At 40.3% G+C, this 20,325-nt stretch overlaps 1 protein-coding gene across 2 annotated transcripts in view; it reads left to right on the top strand.

Moving 5' to 3' along the window:
* RELN (reelin) overlaps window positions 1-20,325 on the top strand; it is a 527,861-nt gene that overhangs the window by 420,889 nt on the left and 86,647 nt on the right. For both annotated transcript variants that reach the window (XM_060107639.1, XM_060107638.1), the window contains exons 27-31: window positions 364-564; window positions 5,260-5,492; window positions 13,551-13,708; window positions 14,923-15,130; window positions 16,802-16,878. In XM_060107639.1, the coding sequence (XP_059963622.1) occupies window positions 364-564; window positions 5,260-5,492; window positions 13,551-13,708; window positions 14,923-15,130; window positions 16,802-16,878 (877 nt within the window). The remainder of the gene's footprint in view (window positions 1-363; window positions 565-5,259; window positions 5,493-13,550; window positions 13,709-14,922; window positions 15,131-16,801; window positions 16,879-20,325) is intronic.

The raw sequence follows: 20,325 nt of genomic DNA, 5'->3' as shown, positions 1-20,325 counted from the left end.
CTGTGTTTGCACTTAACTTTTTTACCTCTCTATGCTACTAGTTCATAGATTATTTAGATGTTAAAAAAACAAAACAAAACAAAAAACAAGACTAGAAAGTTTGGCCAAGTCATTAATTATGATTATTAGTGTGTTTATGAAATGATTAGATACACAGTGGCAAAATATATCCAGTTGTTAAATAATCAGGAGAAAAAGTTCATGGCAGTTTAAAAAAAAAAAAGTTAATTTAGAGAGTCTGCTGTATTTTCCTAGAAATACAAATAGTACATGGCCCTGCATGCCATGAACCGAAAATTCCTTTCTTGTTTTCAAAGCTACCAAATTGCCTTTCTGTGTTGTTTGTGTTGTTGTTCCTATTAGAACTTTTATGAGAAGCCGGCTTTTGATTACCCTATGAATCAAATGAGTGTGTGGTTGATGTTGGCTAACGAAGGAATGGTTAAAAATGAAACCTTCTGCTCTGCCACGCCATCAGCCATGGTGTTTGGAAAATCAGATGGGGATCGATTTGCAGTAACTCGAGATTTGACCCTGAAGCCTGGATATGTGCTGCAGTTTAAGGTATTGATGCACAAACTTCTTGCAGGTTAAGGAGCAACCCTCTTCCAGATTTATAAATGAAATTCACAAAGAACACAAAATATTCATATTCTAGTAAAGTAGGGACTCATCTGAACAAAGTTGCCAACAATCTTAGAATGGCAAAGCTTCTTAGCTCTACCCATAAGGAAAACAGCTTGTCAGTTTTTAATGAGCCCCAGGAGCTGTGGCTATGTCATTGTATTTCTTTAAGGGCTCATGGAACTCTACCAGACTTAAAAAGAAAGATGACTTGGAGGATTTCAATCTGATTGTGACTTAATAAATCCCATGCTTCTGAATGGTAATGGATAAGCTCTCCTTTTCAGCTTACTAGTGCTTTTTGGACTCATGAGTAATTTTATGTTTTTACTATGGGGTTCTCAAACAATTTCTCTTCCTTTGATTGAGTAAATTTTTACTTTAATTTTCATTGTTCTCTTAAAAGCTGCTTGTTTTCTGTGCTGTGATAACATGTCAATATGTATAACAAGTATTTACTTTGACAAGCGCCTTTTTCAGAACCCTAATCAAAATTTCATTGTGTTTATAATAAAATCCCATTGGTGAATTCTGGGATCGAAAGTAATGCAGTTTCAATGAGCCAGCACAGCTACATGGTCCTTACATAATAGCAGGATGCAGATGCTAAATAAGTTACAAATGGAATTATTAAAGAGATCAGATGTTTATAGGAAGCTCTTCAAATATAATTTCCAGAGGTCTATAAACATGTCAGTCATAAATGAGATGATTAGTGAAATGTTGTCCTTCTCTGTTTAGAGTTTGATGCTAAATTGCCATGGAAAGAACACTAATAACAGTATATGACTCTATATTAATTTGTTGGTACTGCCTAAAATGGGAACAAAATAACAGCAATAGCAAATACACTGCCAGAATAATATGCTCTTTCTCATCTTGCACGTTTTCTAATTAATTAGTCACAAAATCATGATAGTGTAGGTGTTGAACTCTGCAAGGTGGTATTCTGAAGTTTAGAAATCTAAATAGAGAAAACATTATTAAATGTTTCAAGTACTTAAACAACCAGCAACAATGCATAATGCCTAAGAAAAGTCTCAATTCTCGAATCACACCAGCAGAAAACTGTTGATTTGTGGCTATCAGTTGATAATAGGTATGTAATATGAGTGATTTGGGGATTGATAATTAATGTATATTTGGGATCTGTAATAAGAACTTGGTGTTATTTTTACAAAAGGCACGGTGCTGATAAAGTTTTTGTGACTGCCTGCCATGTGTCAACACTAAGCTCTAGGAATATAGAGATGAGAAATATAGCCCAAGCCTTTAAGGAGCTCACAAACTAGCAAGTGAGCCAGAAAAGTGAACAGGTGCGATACAGTCGCTGAAGTGCTGTGGTAGAGAGAGGCTCTGATACTATAGGAGTACCTGACATAGTTCCTGACATATGGCAGGTGCTCCAAAATTATCTGTTAGTTGAATAAATGGATGGATGGATGGATAGATGGATGGATGAGTTGAAATTGGTAGTTTCTGGAAATACAGAAACTTAGCCAGCTGAAAAGTGGAGGGGGTGGGGAGATTCTAGTTAGAGGGAACAGAATGTGCAAATATGTGAAAATACATGAAAGTGCAAGTGAGAATGGAAATGTCAGAAATTTAAGGAGTTTGGAGTATTTGCCACAGAAATAAGAGATAAGGTTTGTCCTAATGGGTTTTCTATGATACTCTAAGTCACTTGGATATTAACCCAAAAGCGATGAGTCATGGAAGATGTTTAATCCATTGAATGTAAAAACCAGACCTGTGTTTTAGAAAGATCATTCTGTTGACTTAACAGGAGGGGAAACTGGAATCAATGTACATTCATTCATTTATCCAGCAAATATTTGTAAAGCATCTACTATGTTCCGGGCTCAGTTCTAGGCTATGAGAATAACTAGGAATAGAGAGTTTGACTAGGGTGGTGGAGGATAATTACTATTTTGTAAAAGGTTGTCAAGTTAGCCTCACTAATAAAATAACTTTTAATCTGAGACCTGTGAAAAGTGAAGGAGGGCGTCATGCAGCTCTCTGGGAAAGAACACTCCAGGCACAGAGAACGAAAAGGACAAAAGCCTTGAAGTAGGAGTGTGCTTGGAAGAGTTCAAGAAACCAGAAGGATGCCACTGTGACTAGAGCAAAGTGAGGAAGGGGAGACAGGTAGAAAAAAATGAGGTCAGACTGACTTCTGCTCTAAATAAAATGGCTAGCAGAAGAGTGACATACCCTGACTCAGGCGTTTAAAGAATCACTCCGGTGACTGTGTTGCGAGTACACTGGCAGAGTCAAGGGCAGAGATAGAAAGACTGGCTGGCAACTATTGCGGTGATCCCAATAATAGTTGATGGGAACTTGGACCTGTGGGATAGCACAGGAGGCAGAGAGAAGTACTCAGATTGCTGGGCATATGTTGAGTGAAATGAGGATGCTAGAGCAGTTATCCAAGTAAGAAATGAGGAGGCCCGATTAAGGCCTAGCCTGGGATTATAAGAGAAATGGATGGGTCTGAAAGATGTTAAAGGTGTGTAGTCTACAGGTTTGGGTGACCTATTGGGTGATAGAATGGATGCTAGAATGACTCCCACATTTCTGGCTCCAGTCACTGAAATTGCAAATATAGATTTAGGGATGCCTGTGGATTGCTGAAGGGCAGATGCACAGGAAGTAGTTCTGTACCTTGTGCAGAGAACCTGAGAGAGACCATATCTGGGAGTCATAGGGATTCAGACGGAATCTGAAATTGTGATTGTGAATGAGATGAGGAAGCACGTATGGAGTAAAAAGATAAGAAAGCCAAGAACTGCATTCTAGAAGACATCAACAGTTAAGAGGCAGGTCAATTTAAAAAAAAAAATCACAAAGATGTCACAGAACTGAAAGTTCCATCGACATGCTTACTTTAGAAACAGTGGCAGTGATAATAAGTCTAAGACAGAAAGCTAACTCTGTGTGCCCAGTGTGAATGGTCTCACCACATGCCAACCGAAGGCTGTACTTACTAACCGGTAATATAATAAAAGGGTTTGTGTTACAAAAGGTAATCATGCATCTGAGAGGGTCAAGTCTTTATTTTCTTGACGTTTAACTATGTAAACTTGGAGAAATGAATCACAATAAAATTGCCATTACCCACATTTTTCAATCCTTCTGAGAGACACTTTCTAGCTCTGAGCATGGAATTAAGGAAAATATGGAGTCTTCCTTTTTTTGAAAGACTGGCTCAAGCTACCTGATAGTCACAAAGATGAGCTGGTTGGCCCTTGAACTCTGACCCAATGTTATTTGCCTATGGGCCTACCTTTCCTTCCTCCTTTATTTTTTGGTCATGATTATGTTCTTTTGAGTTCTTCAGTTTTTTTCTATAAAATTTGACTATTCTTAGTTATAAAGTCTTATACAATAAAATTCTATGGTGGCACCAACCAACAAATGAAATAAGATATGAATAGATCATTTATATAAGATAGCATGTAATTAAATACGAGGAAAAGAGTTTGACATTTACAATTATCAAAAAATATAAACTAGGGGCTTCCCTGGTGGCGCAGTGGTTGAGAGTCTGCCTGCCAATGCAGGGGACACGGGTTTGTGCCCCGGCCCGGGAAGATCCCACATGCCACGGAGCGGCTAGGCCCGTGAGCCATGGCCGCTGAGCCTGCGCGTCCAGAGCCTGTGCTCCTCAACGGGAGAGGCCACAACAGTGAGAGGCCTGTGTACCGCAAAAAAAATAAAATAAAATAAAATAAAATAAAATAAAATAAATATATATATATAAACTAAAACAGTAATACAATCATTTATATATTTATTAATTTAGAAAGAAACTGTCTAAAATTATAATAATATTGAGTGCTGTGTAAAACTGATTCATTTGAACCCAAGTGATTAAAAATGAACACATATAAATAGGAAATTCAAAGTGTTTCTGCATTTTGATGCAGTAATACTACTTCTAGGTATTGATATTCTTCTTTATAAAGTTTAGAAGAGAAAACAGAAGAATAAAAATGGTTGTGCTAGGACATTGGGATTTAGGTTGCATGTTTTTACAATTTTTTTTGAATATTGTTAATCCTGTGATGACAATCATCTACACAAGTACACAGAAGAGTAATAGTTTTATTTCTGGATTATGTTGCTCATTTGATGCTGTGACAAGAATTTAGCTCTTTCATCTAAGTTGAGAATGATTTCTTACTGAGCTTTTGTAAGAAACCAGAGTAAAAATGCTTGTTCCACTGAAAGCAGAGGACAGCTTCAGTAACCTTCATGTTCTGAAGAGGACAGCTCTTTATCATCTGTTTATACCCTCTGTCTGGGAAAGCAAAAAAAAACAGTTTCTTGGCTTCTTATCTTTTGTCCAAGACTTCAGTCACATCTGTGCTTCTCTCTTCCCTTCTATAATCTCAAGAAATCCACAAAATGGGCAACTGGTCCCGCTTTCTATTGAAAATCACCTATTGCTTGCCTACACAGAGATTTCCAGAACCTTTGAAAGGGTCTTGGTTGGAATTGAGCTGCCCGTGTCTTATCATTGTAAATTTAGTGCAAACTCAGTAGAAAGAGCCCTGATGGCTGTAGCACCTAATTTGTTAAATGATGACTTGAAACCAAAACCGTGTATAATTCTGTCTTTCCTTTTAACAGCTAAACATTGGGTGTGCCAATCAATTCAGCAGCACTGCCCCAGTACTTCTTCAGTACTCTCACGATGCTGGGATGTCCTGGTTTCTGGTAAAAGAAGGCTGTTACCCAGCTTCTGCAGGCAAAGGATGTGAAGGAAACTCCAGAGAACTGAGTGAGCCCACCCTGTATCACACAGGGGACTTTGAAGAATGGACGAGAATCACCATTGTTATTCCCAGGTCTCTTGCATCCAGGTAAAGTGACCATTCTTATTATGTGCCATAGTTGCCATTTCTGAGGAGCATATATTTATCTCAGTATCCTCATCTCATTTATCTCAATAACCTAAGAGAATTCATAAACTCTAGCTGTAAGGACTCTTGAGGAAATGACGCTCATACTTGTGAAAAAGTTCACTCACTCACTCCTCCATTCATTCATTCAACAAATATTTATTGAGCCACCTACCTGTGCCAAGTTCTGTTCTGGGCACTGGATTACAGCCCTGAACAAAAGATGTTTAAAAGCTAAGGGAGTTATAAGGCATTATCGTATCAGACTTTCACTACATAGAGATTTTTGAGAATGTACTGCCTCCTTCAATAGACAATTTGAGATATCTTACAATATAAAAGATCCCTTTAAATGACCATTGAGATAAATAATTATAACAATAGATAAAAAGATTTAAAATCAATTGACAGAAGAATGAGACAAATGGATCAAGAACTTGAAGCAAATTAGTTTCAGTAATAGGGCAACAAATTTAACTCTTAGCTTCCTGGCAGCTAAGACATAGTGTGGGAGGTCAGGGGATAGGGTCATTTGATTCTCATTTTTGGGTAAAAAGAAAGAAAATACATATATTCTGTTAAAAAAATAAAAATTACTTTTTTCTACACTCAGTTCTAGAATACCTTTATAGTACGTATATGTATCTTTGTGTCAGGTAGAGTAGGTAACATGAAAATCAGTGTTTTAACTCTATAATTTTTCAAAAGATGAAGCATTCTTCAAGTAGACACTTCTTAATTGAATCCTAGAACATAACATTCAATTGTGACTCAGTCAAAGCATTTCTGTGCAGAGCTGAGATGGTATAATAAGACTACTGGCACTGCTGGTGATGTAAATTAATATATGGTTGAGATACTCATTAGTGCCATTCATCAATATTTCCAGCTTACTTCCTTCCTGGAATATGGTAGGGTTATACTTTCCCCACACCCTTTAAAGTTTGGCATTGCCAGGACTTCCTTGGTGGCACAGTGGTAAAGAATCCGCCTGCCAATGCAGGGGACACGGGTTTGAGCCCTGGTCTCGGAAGATCCCACATGCCATGGAGCAACTAAGCCCACGATCCACAACTACTGAGCCTGCGTGCCGCAGCTACTGAAGCCTGTGCGCCTAGAGCCCGTACTCTACAACAAGGGAAGCCACCGCGATGAGAAGCCCATGCATCGCAACGAAGAGTAGCCCCCGCTCGCCGCAACCAGAGAAAAAGCCCACGCACAGCAACGAAGACCCAACACAGCCAAAAATAAACAAATAAATAGATAAATAAATGAATAAATTTATATAAAAAATAAAGTTTGGCATTGCCTAATGAAATGTGAGTGGAAATTAAACATATGACTTTAAGAGTTCATGTGCATTTTGCTATCTTCTCTGCTTCATGAAAGCCTCTTTTGAGATGAAGCTTACGTCAGTCTGGGTCCTTGAGTGTCTACAATCAACAGACTTTCTTACAACCTATACTGGACATTATAGCATAAGCAAGAAATAAACTTTTGTTGGGTTAAGCCGCTGAGATTAGGGGCTGCATGTTACTCTGGCAACCTATCTCATCCTGACTGATACAGTGATAAAAGCTAGAAAATCTATAGGAGTGGCTTACTTCTAATGTTTGTAGAGACCATTCTGTCTGTAATCTTTCACCTAATTGATCACCAAATTTGCATCTAGCTGGATATGCTGCTTGTGTTCATCTGCCTCCCTCAATACTTAGATGTGCATACCTCCAAAAATTACACCATAGACTTTGGTACACAGACTTCCCAAATGGGTAAGAAACTTGTATGGTCAGGATGTGTAAGTTTGTGTGGTAATCTACTAAACTTTGGAACTTAATGTTTAAATGCCAGCTGTTCCAAGAAAAGGTTTATCAGTCAGTGGATCCAAGTCAACATATAAGTAATTTTTTTGTCTTTACATGCCAGTGTACTTTGTTATGTATCAAAGAGGGACTCAGATGGTTTGATGTGTATGTGGCAGAGTTGATGAGTTGACCTTCTTTAGTGAAATTTAATAATTTGACTTGCATTCTGCTTTAGTTAGGATACAGGCCCAGCTACTATAACAGAGAAACAAATACAAATGCTTAACAAGACTTAAACAAGTTAGAATCCATTCTTTCTTGCATAATGGTCCACAGGTGAGGACTTCAGAGTTTACAGGGTGTCTCTGCCATTCTGAACACACAACTTCTATCTCTGGATCCAAGGCAGCTATTCCAGACCATGTCATCTCTTAACCAGTGGAAGGCAAAAAGATCAGGAATGCATAGATGCATTACTTTTTAAAAATCATCTTTATTCCATTTTTATATTCCTCAGTAGAGCCTAGTATAATATTTGTACAGTTACCTATGGCTATGCAACATCCCTCTCCAAAACTTAGTGGCTTAAGACAACAGTGGTTTATTATTTCTCATGGTTTTATGGAATTGGCTGGGTATTTCTTCTGCTGGTCTCTCCTAAGGTTTATAATGTAGCTGCATTCAATTGGTAGGTTGATTAGCGTCTGGGATTAGTAGGACTTTTCTCTCTATAGTGGTCTTCATCCCAGTATCCATCCCAGTATTCATAACAGTTTCCACAGTTAGGTGGTTCCAAGAGAAGAAAAGTAGAAGCTGCAAGACCCTGTCTTCTTTGCCACATCCTAGTGGTCAAAGCAAGTCACAAGACCAGTCCAGATTCAGAGGGTGAGAAAACAGACTCCCCTTTCTGATAAGAAGTGCAGGGAAGTCTTGTAGAAGAAGATTTAGTATGATCCATTGGGGGGCATTATTGTAACAACCTACCATAGTTTGTCCTAGCCCTAATGACTCACATGTCTCCCCCAGGCAGATGTACTCACTTTCCTCCCAAAACCCCCAAACACTCATCTCATCACAGCATCAGGTACTAAGTCACTGATTTCATGATTTCTATCAAGTCGGAGTTCCCTGGATATGGCTTCTCTTGACCCATTGATCTATGACCTAAAGAAACAAGTTATCCACCCCAGCCATTACCCAACATACAACAGTGAGACAATGACAAGATAAACACAACAGACACCCCAACTCAAAAAGAGAGAAAAGAATGGGAAGCACATAGCAACCACTGGCTCATAGGAATTCTGAAAGCTAGCAAGATTGTTGTTACTAGGGTTCCCTCCTCCACGAGCAATGTCCAGGATAAGAAAGTTTTCTTGATTGAGATAATTCTGCTCCTTACGAGTGGCTCCCTAATCTGTTGTTCTTCTCAGCTGTTGGTTCTACCCTCTAGGCTTCATCCTCTGAGACCTCTGTCCATAAGAACATATCTGTGTTTGCAGCTACATAGCCCTTTCATCCTGCTTTCTGCCCATTTCAAGCTAGGCATGTAACAGTACAGCCCTTGTAATTATCTCCTCCACCCCTGCCTGCCTCTTCCCCATGCTTTTCTGAAACTGTGGCCCAACCACATCTCTTCCAAATAGACAAGTGCAGCATGCCATGAAGCTGGAGTGCATCAAGGGCTGCATCTTTGATGCAATGACTAGGGTACCAGGATGCTGGAAGACATCACTGTGAAAGTAGCCAATAGAATCAGGAGTCAAGGAGCACACCTCTGGTGCAATACCCCAAAGCCAGATAATACAGAGTTGAATCTGAAACTGCAGTTTGTTTGATGCTGAGTGGAAACACCCAGTTGGTAAAGCCACATCTGAGAAATAAAAAAAGGTTGTCCTTAACATCACAAAGTGAGCCAAAATCTTGAGGCTCCCAATTTATCAATATTTTCTTGGACCTCAGCTTTTGGAAGAAGAAATCTTGTTCATTAGGATCTGGCTTCGTGGCTCATTTGAATACCATCCAGCTTGCTGGTGGATGGCATTTGTGATGGAGAGCTCTCTGCTACAGAACAGTAAATATGTTTCTACTTCAACCCAAGTAAATGAGCTGTTGTTGTTTCTTCTGCAATATGTTAAACTCAGATATCTCCAAATGCAGTGTTGGAAAGCTGAGAATTCTAAGTGTGAAAATTGTTAAAGTTTGGACCTATTTTGCCACAAGGCAACATGCTTGTAATAGTTACTAGAACATTGCTCTTTGACAAATACTTCGAAGCTGATTTTCTCAAAGGAGCAGTTTGTGCTCAGGTTAAGTCTCTTGGTTCTTGCCTACAGAGGAGAGACACTGGCGGTGGTAAATATGTGCTGGTACGTGACTCCTGACTGTCTCCCAACCACACAGCATGCCCCTGAGCCTGCTCTAGGTTCCCTGCGCAGAATGCAAGAAGTCGGCGTCTCTGGAAAGGACTAGGAACCCTGTTGCTTACTATGCTGCAGAATGTCTCCTCCACCACCACCTATCACAGGACAAGCAGGTGCACATGCACCTTCCTGGTTTGAGAGGCAGATGCAACACCCCTCTGAAGTGTGGTGGTGGAAGGGGGAGGGGTAGAAACTGGTTCTCCTGGTCACTCAGGCATCCTTTGAACAAAGGTGGCAGTTGGGGAAGAGAATAAAGAGAGAGAGAGTCTTGCCTTTTATTTCTTCCTTATCTAGAACATGCAGGGCAAAGGGGAAGTTTTGTTCAACGATATGAATAGTCGAATTGTACTGTGGTTTATTTCTAGTTAAATTACATAAGATTAAATTCTGTCTTTTCCTCAATCATCACGTCCTATAACACCTTCCCAGAGCTTCCTGACTGTCAGGTCAAAGACCTCTAAGACTCATGCTCTCCTGGCTCTATGTCCTTCTTTTTTTTTTTTTTTTTTTTGCCGTGCGCGGGCCTCTCACTGTTGTGGCCTCTCCCGTTGCGGAGCACAGGCTCCAGACGTGCAGGCTTAGTGGCCATGGCTCACGGGCCCAGCCGCTCCGCGGCATGTGGGATCTTCCCGGAACAGGGCACGAACCCGTGCCCCTGCATCGGCAGGCGGACTCTCAATCACTGCGCCACCAGGGAAGCCCTCTATGCCCTTCTTAATGGTGATAGTTATCAGAGTTGCACGTTTACATTTCTTTGTGCAGGGGTTTGATTAAATGTGTCTTCTCATTCGACTGTGGGCATCGTAAAGGTAGGAACCATGCAGGAATTCTGCTCCCCATCATGTGCCCAGCCCTGGCACCGCCTGGCATGTTATAGGCACTTGTAAATGCTGGTTGAATGAAGAATAAGGACCCGCAACAGGTGATTAGCTAATTGAAGACACCTCCCTTTCTAAAATATGTTTTCCAAAATAAATTCAGTGCTGCTCAGCAAGAAATCATTGTCCTGCATTCTGCTGTGTCTCCTTGAAAAGATATGAATAGCACATGTACACATGTGCACACTCATTAATAATATTAATCATTTTAAAGCTACATCTCCTCTATTAAAAAAAAAGATTAACTATGTGGAATCTAGACATGCTATTAGTTAACTTTGGCCTACTTATTTCTTCCCTTCCTCCGATGGTCTATGATTATGTTTTTCTGTAAATTCCTTACTAGTTCTTCCTCTTCTTCAAGCAGCCCTAAGGTTGCTAAATTACTTGTGCTCATTTCCAAGGTTGTGCTCCTAAGAGAACAGAAAAGCAGTAGGCATCAGGAACCAGGCATAACTTGGAGAAATGGAGATAAAGCAACGCTTGCTTATGTCATGAGCAGTGAAATCTTTGTTGCTTTGATTTGTACCTTCCAACTAAAAGCCAACTAACAAAAATTAAAAGAAGGAAAAGAGGTGCCATCTCTTGCCCTTTCACTCTGAAATATGGGCTTCCAGCTAGGACTCTCAGCTGGCAGCCCAGCTGGTTGCTAATTCAACATGTCCTGGACACCCTATTCATCAAATGATTAGTCATTTTACTTTTTTAAAAATTTATTTAAATATGGATGCCTTAATACTGAGCTCCTGAAGTCTTTTGCCTTCTCAAGTATCTAACAGCCTACTCTGTTTCTTGGGTCTATAGCAGCCTTAGAATCTACAAACAAGGGTGCCTCATCTCTCTGGCCAGACCAGACCTTGATTATTTTATTTTTATAATGAAAACTGCAGGACCCCAAGAATCAGAGATGGGTCAAAGGGCTTTACTTACCCTTCACTCCCTATCGAATTACCAAAGTTTCTAGAACTCTACCTACAGTTGGGATTCTTCAACTTTCTGAATGCTTCTGGGGCTCAGTCTGAACTGGCTTCTTCCATGAAACAGAACAGTTGATAGAGAGATGCCCTCATCTCGCCCAGGTGAGAGAGCCTAGGTGAAGAAAAGACATTCTTACCTCTTTTTTCACTTTCCATGTGGCGGAAATCATAGATCCATGTTTCTCTGGGTTCTATTGATATTATAGAAACATAAAAGAAAAGACAAGTATGACTTCTAATTAAAGAAGACGTCTATCAGGGAATTGGTATGTTTTCCTCTTTTATCGTAGATATGCAGCTTATCTTTTGGAAGGGGCATAGAGGGCTTACCATTTTCTTACGAGCAATTGGCAAAAGATGCTGTTCATCAATTCCATTGATTTCCTTTGAAAGGAAAAATATCTTCACAGGCTAAATAATGTTACAACTTTATTGGGAGGAATTTTCCCAAAGCCCATGATTTTTTCTTTTCCTTTCTGTTTTTTTGGTTTTGCTCTGTTTTTCTAATCTTCAATTCAATTGTCTTTTGCCTTAAAAAATAAGACCAGGGGCTTCCCTGGTGGCGCAGTGGTTGAGAGTCCGCCTGCCGATGCAGGGGACACGGGTTCGTGCCCCGGTCCGGGAAGATCGCACATGCCGCGGAGCAGCTGGGCCCGTGAGCCATGGCCGCTGAGCCTGTGCTCCGCAATGGGAGAGGCCACAACAGTGAGAGGCCCGCGTACCACAAAAAATAAAATAAAATAAGACCAACATATTTTGAATTATTTCCAAAGTAAATAAAAGATGTGTTCACCTTCCTCTTGACACAATGAAGAATGTGTTAAGACTTGCATTAATTTAAACCTAGTAAACAACGTTGTTGGTTACATTTGCAAATTTGCTAAAAGTAGGTAACTTAAAATAATGAAAAAAAAGCCAGGGATATGATTCAGTGTTGCCAAATTACCAAAGCTATTTGGAGAGCCAGAAAGAAATGCATTCTGATACTGCTGTATTATTTTCACAATAATAGAGGGGAAAAGGAACCTTTGTCTACAGTTACCTTTGACAATCTTCATTAATCTTTAAGATTCTTTATTCTTTATTCTACTAAGAGACTGAATTCACTCAAAAGTCTATAAATATTGGCAGCAAAATTAACTGGTATCCAGATAACCTAATCCATCTTCCCTCTTTAATGTTAATGGAACTGAGAAGGAAGAGGTGTTTTCTTGGTATGAAATTATAGATGTGTGTGGATTTCCATATATTTGAAAAGAAAAGAGATGTGTTGAAGGGATTGGCAAGATTAGAAAGCAACTGGGACAAGTTTTAGTCTGGCAACCTCACAACTGTTGTGGGGAAAATAGGACTGGGCAGTAGCCCAGGCCACTGGTGTTCCAGGGTTTTGAAGCACTGGGACCAGGTCCCTCTTTTGTTTGTTGGCAGTTACCAGTGTCCATTGGCAGCCCAGCTGGTTGCTAAGAGTTTATAGAATGAGCATCTTGGAGATTTGAAGGTAAGAAGAAGAGGGCAAGGAAGGCAACAGGTGGGAATAGAGCTGTCAGTGCGAACTTGACTCTTTCCTCCCAGAATCATGAGAATGGCAAATAGCCAGAGTCCTCTTATTTGTCCTAACAAAGAACATTCTGTTTGATGGTTTCAAAGATTACCAAATAGCTTCTTAAAATGTACAAGCAAAAACCTATGTTTCTGGCCATCAGAATCTTCTTTATCTGATCTTCCTGATATTGAAACATTTATGCTGAAGAAAAAATCAAGAAGTTTTGAGAAAGATCTGAGAGAGACACCTTATGAAGGTTAAGTGACCAATCAAGTGAATGTGACTTCCAAAGAAATATTAAATATCTCTTGAGTCTTTCTGAAACGTTCTGTATTTCAGTGCTTTGGTATGAGATACTGGTACAAGAAACACCTGTGCTGTTTTTCCCAACAGTAAGACCAGATTCCGATGGATTCAGGAGAGCAGCTCACAGAAGAATGTGCCTCCCTTTGGTTTGGATGGCGTGTACATATCAGAGCCTTGTCCCAGTTACTGCAGTGGCCATGGGGACTGCGTTTCGGGGGTGTGTTTCTGTGACCTGGGGTACACTGGTAAGGCTGCAGACATGTCTGATGATTTGTTTGTAAAATATTCGTCTCTAGTTACTATATTTCATGTTACTTCTTCCAAGGCAATAGATTCTGAGTTTATTCTTCTTTAAGTCCTAATTGTAAGAATTTGTAACCCAGGCAAATGAGGTGCAGAGATATTTTGTAGTTTTGAACTGCCTAAGAAGGAAACACATGACAACACAAATTTCATTCCTAAAGTATATTTATTTATTAGTAATAGTAAAACTAATTAACGTCGCTTGAGTCCGTACTTCATCCCAGGCACTATAGTAGGTGTTTTTATTTCACCTCGTTTAATTGTAGCAATAAATAACCCTATAGTGTAGTACTGTTATTGTCCCTGTTTACGCTTGAGGAAACTGAGACACAGAGAGGTATAGTAACTCTCCCAAGGTCACAAAGCTAGGAGTTGCTGGAGCTAGGCTTCCAACCCTGGCAGCGGAGCTCTTCACCACTTGGCTGCCTGTGCTCTTTACATTGCTTTGATACAAAACGTAATTGTATACATTTAAAGTAAAAATCAACTTATGAAATGATAAACCCAAGACTGCCAAAAGAGCACTTTACACGAGAAGTATTTTCTGACCACAGTCACCCTTGGATGTTGCTACAAGCAAAATAAAAAGGAAGCTGAGATTAAAGAGTAAAATCGGAGAAAATATTATAAGCTCCGCAATCTTTTTATAGAATTTTTCCTGGAGGGAACTTCAAAGGATCCTTCCCAGCCTTTCAGCGCTCTGCTCTTCATCTGGTGCATGACCAAAGACAAACATATGTTGTTGCAGGCCTTCTGCAGAGAGTGCTGTCACTCGTGGTTTCAGGGTGTTTCTTTTAAATCTGGGATTAACTCCCCTTATTGATCCACTAATACAAAGAACAAATGAACCAATTTTGTGGTGGACAATATCTATTTCTCAGTTTACACAGATCCTCTGAGTAACAAGAATCATGGAAATGTGTGGTTCCTGATGTCTCTCTGTTTAAAAATTTAAAATTATAGGAGCAGAATAGTGTTTTTGATGTTAGAAGTGATGGCTGTATTTCAGGCAGATGATTGGGAGATTCACATTTTGATGTGGTTTCTTTCCCCTAACACCTGTGGCAATGCTTCTTTTGCCCATGCACTGAATGTACCTTCCAATGTCTCATGATTTTAACAAAACCTCTCTCCTGTGTATTTCTTTTCTCGGAAGCCACACAAGGAACCTGTGTGTCTGTTGTCCCTAACCACAGTGAGATGTTCGACAGATTTGAGGGGAAGCTCAGCCCGTTGTGGTACAAGATAACCGGAGGCCAGATTGGAACAGGCTGTGGAACACTTAACGATGGCAAGTCTCTGTACTTCAGTGGCCCCGGAAAAAGAGAAGCAAGGACCATCCCTCTGGACACCAGGAATATCAGGTGAATAGTGAATTGGTATACTTCTCCATGAACATAGTACTTACCGTGCCATGTGTTCTAACCTACAACACTCTGTTCTGTTATTGAGGGTTTACATAGTAATGTTTCTCTATATAGATTCTGATATATAAAAATAAAGCATAACTTTATAATAAAATAGGCAGTTTCTGCAAAACTTATACTCCAATTCATTAATCAGCATACAGTCATCACCAAGGCCTGTGTGTCTAATGTATGTCAGCTTGGTTTTCTAAAGTTCTGTGTTATTATGAAGACTATTTGGTATTAATTTTAATATATGCCAGGAGAAACAAAGAATTTTTTTCAACTTTAAATTCTGTGTCCAAAAATGTCATGACCCCCATTTATCTAAGTTTATTTGTATTCACTTATTGAAAAACTGTTCCAGAAATTTAAAATACCTACACTGACACCTACTGGTAAAATAAATAACTGCTTAGTTTTAAGGGCAAATGAAATAGTAGCACACCTAAAATAAAATTGTGTGTTTTTATTTTTAATCAAACTATTTTAGAATTGGAAGAAAGGAAACTAAATAAATGTTTGAAACTTTTAGACCTTCTTCTCACTAAAATCCGGGGTTTTGTGTCATAGTTTTTCTGCCTCCAATCTCTTTCCCTTCCTTCTGAGTCCTTCTCACAGAGGTGTGCCTGCCATGTAGGTTGGTTTACTGTGGACTGAGGCATGGTTTACATCACACTGAGTGTCAGTTGTGAAAAATTAAACCATCTGAGTCTAAATCAGTAATACAGGTAACTATCTGGCCCTAAACAAATACAGCATTCAACTTTTTTTTTTTAACAATTTTTTTTGTTATTGTTGGCTACATTGGGTCTTCGTTGCTGCGTGCGGGCTTTCTCTAGTTGTGGCGAGCAGGGGCTACTCTTCGTTGCGGTGCGCGGGCTTCTCACTGTGGTGGCTTCTCTTGTTGCGGAACACGGGCTCTATGCACACGGGCTTCAGTAGTAGCAGCACGCAGGCTCAGTAGTTGTGGCACATGGGCCCTAGAGCACGCGGGCTTCAGTAGTTGCGGCGCGTGGGCTCAGTATTTGCGGCACCCGGGCTCTAGGGCGCGCGGGCTTCAGTAGTTGTGGCACACAGGCTCAGTACTTGTGGCTCGCGGGCTATAGAGCATAGGCTCAGTAGTTGTGGCGCACGGGCTTAGTTGCTCCGCAGCATGTGGGATCTTCCTGGACCAGGGATTGAACCCGTGTACCCTGCATTGGCAGGCAGATTCTTAACCACTGCGCCACCAGGAGGTCCCAGCATTCAACTTTTTAATGTTAGATTTTTCCTCCTGAGTTTCCAAGGATAGTATCATCTCAATTTAAAGGAATTCCCATTTCAGTGATTTCACTAAATCATATCAGACTGTCACAATGAAGTGGAATTAAACTGTTGCCTTTTGTTTCAGTAATTATTCCAGAATAAAATTAACGGTCATATTAATTAACGTTTTCAAATGGTTACAGAATTAACTTACTATATAATCTTTGTAGTTTCTGTTTGTCATATGCCCTTCGAATTTAAAAGTAGTACCTAAGAATTATAGGAGTTTTACTTTTTAATGTGTCAAAATACAAAGGGCTAAATCTTCTGAGCTCATCTATTTGTAAGTAAACTGAAGTGTTTTGGGATTTTTTCCCCCAGACTCGTTCAGTTTTATATACAAATTGGAAGCAAAACTTCAGGGATTACCTGCATCAAACCAAGAGCTAGAAATGAAGGTAAGCTGATATATTTCCATAGAAATTACAGTTACTACTAGCAAATTAGTTCTTTCTCCTCCCAAAGTTTGGCCGGGATTTTGTAAACTGATACACTACCTTAAATCATTCCTTCTCTTCTCTTCTCCATCAATGAGTGGGTAACTACATAGAGCCTTGGTCTCTAAGATTCCTCATCCAGATCCTTAAGCCTGTAAACAGGGAAACCTGTTCCTTTATAACTTTACACGGGAGGAAACAAAATTGCAGCGACTTTGACATTCAGCACGGTGTAGGTCTAGGAACTTGTTTGCATAGGGTATTCCTGAATGCAGATCATACTCTGCTTCCCGCCCGTAAGCATCCTGAGGGTACTGGAATCCTTTGGTGGAAGGAGCAGTTCTTGTAATAATAAACATGAACTTTTACTGGGTACCTACTATATGCAAGGCACTGTACCAAGTGTTCTATCTGTTAATGCATTTAATCCTCACCGTACCTCTTTGCCATAGGTACTATTATTTGTCCTATTTTACACATGTAGAAGCTGAGGCACAGAGAGGTCAAGTAACTTAACCCAAGATCATTCAGTCAGTATGTAGGTGAGCAGGGAGTCAAACCACTCATGCTGGCTCTAGAGCCTATGCCCTAACCATCATGCACACTGCCTCTCTCCTTGCCCAGAACTCTACTCTCTCTAGGCATCCATACCATCTTCCGCCTCCGTGATTCAGTGCTGAAAGAAATTCATAAGGCTTGAAACATACATAGGTGGCCTTCAGTTGCTCTACAGATATGACGGGATTCCTTAAGGGACCCCGCATATGAGTTGGTTCCTGGTACAAAATCCATGAGCTTCTCAGATAGGTCTTCCTCCAAACATTGATCTCATGAATAGCATGTGAAGAATTTTGCAGCTTCTAAATTTGTTATTCTCTCAGGCATGACTATGTAAAACATATTGGCTTAAACACTATAGTACCTGTTAGTCAGTAGAGCTACCAATAGCTCTGTTCATCAATTCTAAATGTCTTTGGCCATCTCATCAGTAACTGAAAGCTTCCATGACTTTTTCTAAGTATCTCAGTACTTTAGTCTAGGAATTATCCAGATAATCTGTTTACTGAAGCAGCAGTCTAGAAACTTATATAGACTAGGTTGCATTTCCTAATCTCTTGAAAAACATTTATTAAGAATCTGCTCTAAGCTAGACACAGTTCTAGGTGGCACCGATACAGTGTCACTGAAAGACGGATGCATCAGTCATGATGAGCTAGGTTATGCTGCAATAACAACCCTCTCAACCTCTGTGGGTTAAAACAAAAAGGATTTCTCCTTTGTGCTGCATTTTCCTCACGGGTCATCTGAGGTCCTCATTCCAGCACCCAGGATCATGAAACAGCTGCTGGGGAGCTTCTGGATGTTGCCAGCCGTGTGGCAGAAGGAAAGAGAGTGTGTGGTAAAGGGGACAAGAAATGCAGACTACCACATGCCAGAATGGGAAGAACTAGTGGGGCAATAATGAGCATAGCAGAGAGAAGCCCTGCCCTTAAGGGAACTTACATTCTAGTCAGAGGAGTCAGAAAATCAACAGTAAAGAAAAGAAATAAGCAAGATGTTAGATTGATGAGCTAGACAGAAATAAATAAGCTGATGAGATGGAAAGTAAACTTATGCAGGAGGAGATGCAGATTTCGATAGACTGGTCTGGGAGGGGCCTCACTGAGGAAGTGACATTTCAATTGAAATCTAAAGGGTGAAAAGGAGCCAACACAGGAGGCGCTCAGGGGGAAGTTTTCCGGTCAGAAGAAACAGCAAAGGCCACGAGGTGAAAAAGAGTTGTGGCATTGGAGGAACAGAAAGAAAGCCAGGTGGCCTGGGGCACGTGAAGCTCGAGGAGTGCTTGAGGGTGAGGGGCAGGGGCCCAGTCAGGCAGGACCTTGCTGGCCGTGGTAGGGACGTGGGGTCGGAAATCCACTGTCGGGGAAACCAATTGGAGGCTTTTAGGTCAGGTAGCGACGTAACCTGATTTAAGTTTTTACAGGATCACCCTGCAGAAACAATATGTAGTTCAAAGCAAAGGAGTATTTCTAGAGCACGTTCTCCGCCCACACAGAGACAGGAGCTTTGAGGGATGCAGAGGTAGATGGGGTCCTGTCCCAAGACGTTGCTTACTGATTGGAGAGGCAGAACATTTAATGTTGTCCTTAACCCTTGTAATAAAATTATTATGTAGAAATAGTCTGTGGTTGGCCCAGGGTAGCAGCTGTGTGCATGTGCATATGTGCATGACTCTTCTGAACATGACAAATCTGTACCCCTCTTTGTATATGAGAAAAAAAGACCAACTCTGGCCAGAGTACAGTGGGAAGCAGCCACTTACTGACCTGAAGCTCTGCTTTATACTTAACCTCTGATTACAGATGCTCTTGTCTGCCCTGTTGGGCTTCTTCCCTTAGGAGTCCTTTAAGAACACAACTTTTTCTCAACGACTCTGGGCCATTTTCTTGAACTCACTGCTGCCTGTGTAATTTACATCCCACAGGCATTTCTCAGTCTTTTATTAAAAACTGGTTGTTAAAATGTAAATCTGCCTAAATCCTTGAACAAATCTTTTCTAGTGATGAAAGTAACAATTTTTTACATACTCAAGCTGAAGCCTCAATTTACATATTTGAAATTAAAATCAAAATTAGGCTATTTTCAATAAGACTGGGAAGATTGTAGATGGAATTGTAATTTAAAAGGGGAAATGTTTTATGTTCCTTAAACACTCAGTAGATGAGCTAAAATGGATTGGTTTATTCAGATGGACAGTGTTTAGATGACACAGCTAAAGAGACTCAGTGATTGATATAAAATATGGATATTGCTGTTTCCCTGTCTTGCATTTCTCCATTCTTTCATACTTATCTGCCAGGCACTTAATTGTCCTGCAAAATTGGGGCCCTCATCTCTGTAGATCTTGTGGCTGCCTGAAGGTATAAGTGGCACTCCTGAAAAAGTTAATGAGGAGAAAGGCAGCAAGCAGAAACCAAATGGAGTATGGACCTCTTGAGCTGTGTTTCTCATATTCTTGTGTACATCTGAATCCTTTAGGAGGCTTTCAAATGCAGATTCTGATTCAGTAGGACTTGGGTGGTATGCTGCGTAACAAATTATTCCAAAACTGAGTGGCCTAAAGCAACATCTGTTATCTTCTAGTTTCTGTGAGTCAGGAATTCAAGAGCAGCTTTGCTGGGTGGATCTGGCTCCAGACCTCTCATGAGACTGCATACAAGATAAAAGCCAAGACGGTGCAGTCATCTGAAGACTCAGCCAGGGCTGGAGGATCTCTTTCCAAGATGCTCACTTACATGGCTATTGACAAGAGGCCTCAGTTTCTTTCAGTGGACCTAGCCATAGGCTGCTTGAGTGTCCTTACTACCTGTCAGCTGACTTTCTTCAGAGCAAGACAACCATGAGAGA

This window comes from Mesoplodon densirostris, chromosome 9 (genome assembly GCF_025265405.1).
Source record: "Mesoplodon densirostris isolate mMesDen1 chromosome 9, mMesDen1 primary haplotype, whole genome shotgun sequence".
Taxonomy (NCBI): Eukaryota; Metazoa; Chordata; class Mammalia; order Artiodactyla; family Ziphiidae; genus Mesoplodon; species Mesoplodon densirostris.
This window is presented reverse-complemented; position numbering and strand designations above follow the sequence as displayed.